This window comes from Mus caroli, chromosome 6 (assembly GCF_900094665.2).
Source record: "Mus caroli chromosome 6, CAROLI_EIJ_v1.1, whole genome shotgun sequence".
Classification (NCBI taxonomy): domain Eukaryota; kingdom Metazoa; phylum Chordata; class Mammalia; order Rodentia; family Muridae; genus Mus; species Mus caroli.
In genome coordinates, this window is record NC_034575.1 from 61,705,227 (window position 1) to 61,715,948 (window position 10,722).

A 10,722-nucleotide genomic window follows, 5' to 3' on the forward strand; every position below is an offset into this window, starting at 1 on the left:
ATGCCAATTTCTGTCTTGGTCAGGATACAAGTAGCAACATTGTATCTTTACATTACTATCTTGGTCAGGGTACAGGTAGCAACATTGTATCCTTTCATTACTGTCTTAGTCAGGCTACAGGTAGCAACATTGTATTCTTACATTATTTGTGGTTTGGTTATGATTGTTTTCTCACCCAGGCTTACTACCTTATTAAATCAAGTTCTCATAATCAAGTTTTTCACTATATTTACCTGGAAAATTTTCTTATTTTTTTTATCTCTCTCAATAAAGGTATTGGGTATATGGAGAAAAACAATTTTGTTATAGGAAAATTGAAAACAATACTGCATTGTGACCTGACTTCTTCTATAATGTGACTTTCTATTTACTTTCCTACACACTGCTTTTATTTCTTTAGGACTGTGATGGTATATATATGCTTGACCCAGGAAGGGGCATGATTTGGAGGTGTGGCCTTATTGGAGTAGGTGTGTCACTGTAAGAGTGGGCTTTAATGCCCTACTCCTCTCTGCCTGGTGGCCATGGCTTGCCAAAATTATTACCAAAGTTTTTAGGTCATAGCCTAAATAAGGCTGGCAGCCCTAATAAGCTAGGACCAATTAGCCTAATAATTATCCCTAATAAGTTCTGTCACTCATCTACAATGGATCAATTAAAAAGACAAAGTAATGATGAAAAGCAAGATGAAGGGATTTATTTAATGTGACCGCAAAAGGGGAACAAGGCTGTCCAGTACATCTTTAGTGCTCTAACATGAAATTTAGGTTCAAATAAAGGGCAAAAGGTGTGCATAACTAAGTCGTCCTGGTTAAGTGTGATCCACCCATTACCACTGTCATGGCTCCAGCCTGTCCTTCAGAATGATCCCACAAGTTGTTAACTTGATGTGAAATCCCACTCAGTAGGACAAAGTATCCTTTTTGGCAGGGACTAGGACCCTGGTCTTTTCCTTCTTCCAGTAAGAGATCCCTGGGTAGGGCTGGATTCTACCATCTTGGGGACCATTGTTTCAATATTCTAATAGCCAAAGGGAGAGACAATGTCCTGTCAGGATAAGACATTTACACTTGGTAAACTAAAGCCATTGAAGTGAATGTATGCAAACTTGTATATTTATTTTTATTCAATAAATTCTAATGTGGAACGCCACAAATGTGTCTATGTTATTCACATAACTCACACAGACACAACCAACATTGGAGATCTGGTCTTATTTTGTAGTTTGGACTAGGCTGTGGCTGGTTTATTTTCTGATTGCTAATTCTGACTTTCTAAATCTTCACTATAGGGCTCAACCCAGTCTTGGAATCCAAGAATAGACGGAATTGAAGTTCTTTGAGGAAGCTAAACTTACATTAAAGATCTTGCAAATTCTTACATCATGACTGGTCAGAGTATCCTGATTGTGGAGAGATAAAATGTTGTAGTTTATACCCCATATATTCTTGAGCTTTCTTACTCCCTTAACAACCATTTGTCTTAAGTTTTGCATTTGGCCTAGCATTCTCTTAGGTAAATGTCCCAGAATGTATCATCATTAAGCCCTTAGATGGTGGCATCCACTAACTTCACAATTAACACACTATATTCCTGTATTATTTTCAGGATTCATAAGGCACAGTGAGAAAGGGATTGCTGTAGGCTGTACAGATTGAAAGCAGAACTGAGCTTTGCCCCACAGCCTGTGATCTGAGCCACAAGGCTTTCCTTAGATAGCTGCCTGCCACTGCCCTCCTGCTCTATTTGATGAAGGCAGTGTCACCCCAGAACTGAGGTGAAAGGTGAAGCCCCTTTCAACTCTCCGTGTTTTTCCACTCATGCCCACGAGGAGGCATGACTAAGATGAAAATATAGAATACCTTCATCCTGGCTATTTTTGATATGGGTGGGGAATCAGAAAGAAGTGGCAATTCGATTCACCTTTTTCTGTTTTAGTGGCTTTATTTTAGAAGTAGGTAGAAGGGATGGGATGTGGGCTTTGGATTGAAACCTGTTGTTCTCATTTTCTGAATATTCACTACCAGAAATATAGAGTTTGTGAGAGGCACTTAATTCCTAACTATGTAAATTTGTAAACACTTGGCTTCACTCATCCAGGCTGTATTTCACTTATATAATGAATGGAGTTAATACTGCCTGCCACAGCATTGTTGTGAGGATTACAGGAGATTATGTATTTGATAGAGGCACTTTTACATTGGTTGTATAGCAGTTTCCTCAGAAGAATTCCCTCCATCGGAGAGGGAAGGCTCATGAAGTTTAGGAGGTAAACAAAAAGTCTCTTTGATGACCAAGAGAACAGAAACTTGGATGATTCTCCAGGGCTCCTCCCCAGCATGAAACTGAGTAAACAACTGATTGGGAGGGACCTCTAGCAGCTGGGTGCCACATGGAAGACTGAGTTACCTGAAAGCTGTGTAGAGAGCTCCAGGGTGTATGCTTTCAATGAGTCATCACCAATGTTGGTTCCTTTGGGTGATGCAGCTGCTTTTGAGTCATCCCTGCTCCTGTGGGTAACTCCTCACTCATACTCCTGTTAGGAACCCCAATAAAAATTCATTGTTTCACAGACTGGACTTTGGTGTAATCTTTCATTTGGTTTGTTGTGAGTTGCCTTCTTTCTGGAGTGAACAGTCTGTCTCTGTCTCTGTCTCTGTCTCTGTCTCTCTCACTCATTCTCTCGTATCTATCATTTATGTATTTATTTATCATCTATAGTTTGTATATCTACCATCTATCTTCTACCTATGTATCTATTATCTATGTAGTTATCATTCATTATCTATCTACATCTACCTATCACTTACCTAACAATCATCTATCTATCTATCTATCTATCTATCTATCTATCTATCTATTTATCTATCATCTATCTAGCATCTATTATCTATCAGTAATCGATCTATCATTCCCTCTCCCATTTGTGTGTGTATGTATTGCAGCTCCTCAGGAAAATGTCATCACACAACGTTCTGTACTATAAAGGCACATTTGTACTTCATAATTTGAAAGATAGCTGTAAAAAGTACATTGTGAAAAGCCCAGTACCACTGTTAGCAGTTTGTTTTGAGTTAACCTAGATCCAATCCGTATGGTGACTTGGGAGGAATATAAGATTCAATGACCTTGAGTGTATCGGAACTCCCCTCCTCTTCCAGAGGCCATAATGAGGGAAAGCATAGCAGAGAAGCAGAGACAAAGCTGACCACCTGACTAGAGGGACAAAATTAAATCTGAGAATGACTTATTGTCTTTGTATTGACTTGCTATAAAAACATGCTAACTCTGATATCCCGAAGACGGATGAACTAAAACTCCCGACACAGAGCTAGGCAAGGAATGGCTGTTTCCGAGGGCTAGAACAAGCCAAAATATGGCAGTTAGCCTCTGGATGTGCAACACTCCAGTTGCTCCATAGTACTGAAGTTCTCATTAGTCATCTCTGCAGCCACAAACTTCTTTTTACCAGCTATGACTGTGTCTTTAGATATGTTGTATTTGTATGTCAGTATATAAATACATACAAACATTTAAAGGATTTTAAGGATACTTTTTGTCACTACTGTGTCTTTAAAAACAACAAACAAAGAAACAAAAAAACAGGGTTTTTAAGATCCTTATTTTAGCCAGGCCTACTTAAGAGAAGAACTTTAAATGTGTATATTTTAAGTTTGCATTTTAAAAACCTATTTTGAGCCTAACACAAACATATTAGAATTTACATATCATTTTAATGCATTTCACAATAATGATACATTTTAAAAGACTATTCATTTTTATTTTACTTAAAATAATAATAAATTTATAAATGTCATATTTTATATTGTATTGTATGCCTCTAAACACTAATAAAAAGCAAATGGTTTTTCTAACAGAAAGCATTTCAAGATACCTGAAAAACTTTTAAAAACTTAAATCTTTAACAAGTTATTTATTTAAATTTGGTTAAGACAACAAAAACTAGTAATGTGCTTTATCTGAGTCTATAACTGTTGGATATTTAATGTACCGTGTGTTTTCTGTGTTCTAGATACAACCTCTGGAGCTCTCACTTAAAATTACCACATTAAAAATTGTTTTCTAAATTTTCTAATAATGATGTTAAGATTAAAGTATGTTGTAAAACGTTGCTTAAAAAAAGAAATATGTCACCTCTCAGCTCCATATTCAGGCCCACAACTCTGGCTGCTTTCCTGGAGGCCACACTGCCACCTGGAAGAGGAGCCTAGCATAACTTACATCATCAGAGAGATTCCACCCAGCAACTGATGGAAACAGATGCAGAGACCCACAGCCAAACAGTAGGCCAATCTTAGGACATCGTCCAGAAAAGAGTAAGGAAGGATTGTAGGAGCCAGAGGGTTCAAGTATACTACAAGAAAACCTACAGAATCAACTAACCTAGGCCCACAGAGACTGAATTGTCAATCAGGGAGTGTGCATGGGGCTGGCCTATGCCCTTAGAACATATATGTAATAGTTGTGTGGCTTGGTCTTCATATGAGACAGTGGGAGCTGGGGCTGTCTCTGACTCTGTTGCCTGCCTTTGGTACCCTTTCCTCCTTTTGGGCTGCCTTCTCTAGCCTCTTAATTATTTAAGGTTAATTCCATACACTGAGATAAATTAAATTTAATACTTTAATACTTCCCCAAGAGGGAAGATGAACCTCGGTTTACTGCAACTTGATATGCCAAGGCTCATTGATGTCCATGGGAAGCCTCCTCTTTTCTGAAGAGAAACAGAGGAGTGGATGAGAGTTGGGGGTAGGGGTGGGAAGGGAAGGACTGTGAGAAGAGGAGAAAGGGGAAACTTCACTTGCGATGAAAAGTAAATTAATAATTAACTAACTAATTCATTCATTAAAACATGTATCTAAGTTAAAATAATATAAAGTTTATAAATTATTTAAGGTTAATTACATACACTGAGATAAATTAAATTTAATACTTGATGTTTTACAGTAATGTTTTCTTAAGTATTGGTTTGTTTTTAATATCCTTTTACTAAATATACATTTAAAACTTATGATTAAATTTTAATTAAATTATAATATTTTTAATATTTTCTCATTGGACGAAGCCTTTCCTTTATAGATAATCAGTCATTGCTTTAACTATAAATATTTCTCTTTAGAGTCTGATGCCTACTTAGACTATTTATACTGTGTTAATGAACAAATATTTAAATTTATTTTAAAGATTTGATCTATTAGAGAAAACACATAGCATTGTAAAGTACTCAACTATGATAACTAAAATTCAGAATTAGTTAAAGAGTCTATCTCAAAGGATAAAAGACCAGATGATTTTACCAACTTAAACCACAAAAAAGACATCACACCAAAGACTCAATTCTACTTTTAAAAAATCAGCACTGTATCCATGCAATTGTAACTCATTTCTAGGAGGATGTGAACATTCTCAATCTGACAATACATTCATGTAGACTTTGAAAAGGCTGGGTACCAATCTCCAAGGCCACTAACAAACAAGTCCTCCAAGTTACGAACATTTTCTCACCTTTTATGTTTATTAATTTTTTTGTAATTAGATTTTAAAATTTTGTTTATGACATCTAATATTTTATCTGATTTCTAAATGATAAAATAATACTAATCTTGGTTTTAATGAAGTTAAATAAAATATTATCTCCTTTTATTTGATCATGCCTTTTTGTACAACTGATTTTTTTTACTCTAATTCCTTATGCAATTCAAAACTAATATTTAAAAGATTAAGTGTTTATATTCTTTGCAATTTGAATAAAATAGCAACAACAACAACAACAACAACAAAACCCCCTAATTTTCAATTTAAAATTTAACTCCATTAACTTTCACTAGAGATACACAAATATTTGGGTAACTCTTTTTATCCAAGTTATACAAAACACATCCATTTCTAATAATAACAACACTGAACCATAAACACTGATGTATTTTGGTTTAATTAGTATCTAAAATGCCCTATTGGACAATTAGCCAAAATTTAAAATTTAATTAAGCAATATTAATAATTTACAAATAAAAAGGGGACAATGCCATACTTACTCTTTAAGTATGTTACCATTTAAGTACTTACCATTCAAATGTAAGTAAGATAGTTCATAGACACAAATACAGAGGGAATTATATAGCTAATCTTGTCAAAGAATACATTTTGGCTACTTTTAAAATGCTTCATCTGTAATCTTTTTTCATTACACCAGACTATGTTCCTGATAACTTTAGGTATAGCATCCTATGTCACAGGTACTTGGTATGTCAGATACTGAGAGGGTAAAAAATTAAGGCAGATCTGGATCATGCTCGTGATCAGATTGTTTTTTATGTCATCTAAGAGTTTCTTTCTTAAAGTCCTTTGCCAACTACTCCACTGTCCTGCCCACTACTCAGCCTCACCTGGATCAGATCCTAGTAAGAAGACTTCTTAACTGTGAGGGACCTTACAGTATTTAATAAAAAATATATACTACCAAGTGCCCAAATTGTGATGTTTGGCTAACAGGGGAAACTGGGAACGAAAACTGAAAAGACACCATGTCATGATTGACTGATTGATGGATTGGAACTGCAATACAATGGAGAGGTTGGAATGTTGCAGGTCCAGAAGCTAATTATCTTGGGTTAGTTCTAGTTGGAACAGCCATCCCTTGCGCATCTCTGTATCAGAACTAACATCTGTGACTAACAGATAAAAGAAAAAGAAAACAAACAAACAAACAAAAAACAAAACAAAACATCACCACCAACAACAAAACTTCTTGGAATCTGTTAACTTAGCAAACCACTGGCTTCCACCAACCCAAAAGCTATGAAAACATCTCAGGCATATAGAAAAGTTTCACCACAATTTATTTTAAACTTGCTTTGATTTATAATTTTCTTTTTTCTCTCAAACAATAAAACTTCATGAAACTGTCTCCACATTGGAATATGGAATTTGGGGCAACCTAAATCTGTTCTTGGGCTGTTGTTACTTAAAATGGCTTCAGAATAAATGATCCCTTATTTCCTTTAAGACGAGAGCTGTAATTTTTGTGTGTGTGTGTGGACTTTTGGACCTTTAGTCCTCTGAGTTCCCAAATGGGTGGCTTTCTGAGTACTGTGCATTTTTAACATCTGATAGAGATCATTTTGAAAAGAGAGACTAAGGCCAAGAAGATGGTGCAGCAGGTAAGGGTGCATGTGTATCACTAGGTCTGATGACTTCTGGCCTACATATTGGAAGGAGAGAGTAGATTCCTGTGTTTGTCCTCTTTCCTGGATGTGTGCTCTCTAGAGCATGCACTCTGCTCTCCAATAAGTAAATGTACAGGGTTTATTTATTTATTTATTTGGAAAGGTAGGCATGCTAGTATAAACGTATAATGTCCATGTTTGAGAACTAGAGACAGAAAGGGTTAAAAGTGCCAGGCTAGTCTAGGCTGCACAGTAATACTTAAACTTTAAAGCCACTATCTACCCTCCAATCTCATAGGTACTAGGTGGGGCCAGAGAATGAATATTTCAACCAGAGGACAGAAAACCTGTTCCAAGTCACTAATAGTGTGGTTCTAACTTACAGTCATCCACGTAGACTTCAGTTATCTGGCATATATGGAAGCTTATTATATTTTAAAATAGTAAAATGACATTTTTCAAATGTAGTCAAACTGGAACCATTTCCTAGGTCAGACTAATTCCAATTAATGTGCTTATTACTTATAGGTATTGCCCTGTGATGTGATTTTTATTAAAGAGCCTCAAACAGGCTCATAGAGGCTGCTTTTACTAAAAAGCGCTGACTCCTGATTTGGGCCTACAAGGTAACTAGAAGCAGGAGCAAGCTCATACCTCACTTTTTCACTTGTCTCCTGAAGTTTGAATGAAGGCACAGAGACAAGTTGCTGTCCTTGTTTCCTCTCTAATAACACTGGACTTTAGAAACAGCAAGGCTACCCAGAACCAGTCTGTTACCCATAGAAAGCAGGGTTTCAGTAAAGGGCAGGGCTCAGCTGGGAGCAGAGGCAATCTCCTGAGGGGTACACCTTAATAAGTACATTGTGAGACCACCTTGGAGGAAAAGAGCTTAGATGGTAATTAATGAGTTCACACTTAGACAAGGCCTGGATAAGCATGCATGCCTCCTCAGTACTCTGAAGATAGACTTGCTGGCTGGTCATTGAATGCTTTACTTGTTTGTTTTAGTTTGGTTTTGGTTTTTCCCTTTTGTGGTCACACTCAATGGGGCTCTCCTCTGTTTTTCCCATGCCCACTCGCCCACTTTCACTTGCCTCTTTAATTAGTGTGTTGTAGAGACATGTGACCAAGCTTAGCTTGTTGGGGCTACCAGGGTCCAGGTTTGTACACTAAAAGCTTTGATTGCAAACCAAACTATTTGCAACCAAACTGATTGCAAGCTGTGCTTCTCCTAAGATACGTGATAATTTAGTCTTGGTATTTAAGTACAGTTGGTTTGTTCAGAAACTCACTTTTATCTTAATGTTATCTCAGATTAAAACTTACGCTAGAAATAAATCTTAGAGTTTGTACACTATTTAAGGGTTGGTTTTTTATTATATCTATGTTTGTCTGTGTGTATATGCATATGTGTTCAGATGCCTGTGGAGGCCAAAAGAGGATTATAAGCTACCCAATATGCATGTTGGGGACCAAATTATGGTCTTCTTCAAGAGTAACTTTGTCTTTAATAATTGAGTCACTGCTTCAGCTCCTGAATTATACATTTTCATTTTAAAACCTGATCTCTTTCTCTAAGTCTATCTGAGAGAAATCGCTCCCACCCACCATCCTGTCAAATTTCAGCATAGAATGCTTGAGTTTTATATTTATGAATGTAGATGTAAATTTCATCCTAAGAGACAATCACAAGAAACTAAAATTGATCCCGTTAACTGCAAATTCAGCCTACTTAGCAATTTGCAGAAGGCAGAAGATAATTTCAGAAAGAACCACATTCAGAAGCATACAGTAATCACTGAGACTAGAGTGGTTCAATTATCCTATCAGTTAAGTGTGTGAGAGGCAGGTCCTGCCTAAGTCCAGACTGAATACCGCTGACTGGCTTTTCTGTAAACCACACACATATGCTAAGGAATAGTGAAAACTTAGCTTACACTCCACGTTTGGTTTGTTGTTGCTTTGTATCTCATCTCACAGAATACTTTCTCAATGATAGTTTTGCTTTTCCAGTAAACTATGGTCTTGGGTACAGTGTCGTTTGTAGTCTCAGCCCTGGAAATGATGGACGCAGAAGGTATCACTAGAAAAAGAAACAAAATACCAGCGGTTAAAAAACTTCCTCAGGGCGAAATTGAGACCTTTTCATTAACATATGGAACTATCAAAACTCAAAGTACAATAGCCCATCTAAGAAACAGCTGCTGAACCTTGTCTTATTTCTGATGAATTATGTAAAAGAGAAGTACTTCTTATAGGTCTAGTGAAACTTGAGCCTCTGGCCTCATTACTCGGAGTATAAGAAAGAGATTAAGGATTAAGATTATTTTTGTTCATGGCTTGGATTTTAAATGTTCCCAAAGGCCCATGTGTTAAAGGCCACAGGAAGATGGTGGGAACTTTAAGATGAATAGTTTAATAGAAAGTCTTAGGTCATAAGAGGCATGTGACTTAAAAGGGGCATATTTGGTACTCTGACCCCTCCTCTCTCTGTTTGCTAGTAATTATAAAATGAGAAGCCTCTTCCACCATGTACTTTGCCATTATATGCTTTCATGGCATGGGCCCAAAGCGATGGGACCAACCAATAATGGGCTGCTAATACCACAGTGTCAAGTTAATTTGAATCCTTCCTCTTACAAGTTGAATATCTTAGGTGTTTTGTCACAGTTACAGTGACACTGCATCAGTGTCTGCTCCAGACAATCTCACTTGATAAGCTGTTAAATATATCTTTTACAGTAATATTCTTTTTCTATTGTGTAATAAGGAAATATACATCTGGATAATAATAAAATAAGGATATTACATCTGCTGCTAACTTATTTTGTTCTCCATTGCAGCAAATAAATCCCCTGAGAGTATGCAAATTGTTGTGTGTCCTTATGGGTCACCATGCAAAGGTTGAACAATTCCTTTGCCTATGGGGTTTAATAAAAAAGGTGTTATCAACCCAAACAAGCTAGACAGCTGATAGATATATATTGCACAGTCATTTTTTGTGGGACATTAATGGTCATTGTTTTATGAGAAATATTTACATTAATAAACTATACAAACACTTGTAAATTTACCTGCACAGAGTACATTACTGATACTTTTCATTACTTCTATATGTGCAATGTAAAGATGAAAACATTAGTCTTTGTTAAACACATTATCAACTCAAAAGCCTGCATCTAGGCACCAGGAACTGTTGCTACAATTTAATATCCTTAGGAATTTATTCATTTTTAACTTCACAGAATATACTTTGAGAAGCTATTGTTTTATTAGTAATTATATAAAATTATATACACAGGTACATAGTTTATAGAGAATCATAAAAGTAAAGATATGCTTTATGCAGTATAGTCTTATACAGGACTAAATAGCATAAGTATCAAAGCAAACTTAGTTTCATTCCAGAGCTCACCGTAGGTGATTTGTATCACTTATATTATAAATTTTTTGGCCATTTTTAAGTATAAGGTTTTTTTTGGGTTTTTTTTTTTTTTTTTTTTTTTTTTTTTTTTTTTTTTTTTTTTTTTTTTTTTTT

General features: G+C 36.0%; 1 protein-coding gene across 1 annotated transcript in view; it reads right to left on the reverse strand.

The window, feature by feature from the left end:
- Il23r (interleukin 23 receptor) overlaps positions 1-10,722 on the reverse strand; it is a 68,619-nt gene that overhangs the window by 32,968 nt on the left and 24,929 nt on the right. The window contains exon 6 of the mRNA XM_021165800.1: positions 9,122-9,267. Within this exon, the coding sequence (XP_021021459.1) occupies positions 9,122-9,267 (146 nt within the window). The remainder of the gene's footprint in view (positions 1-9,121; positions 9,268-10,722) is intronic.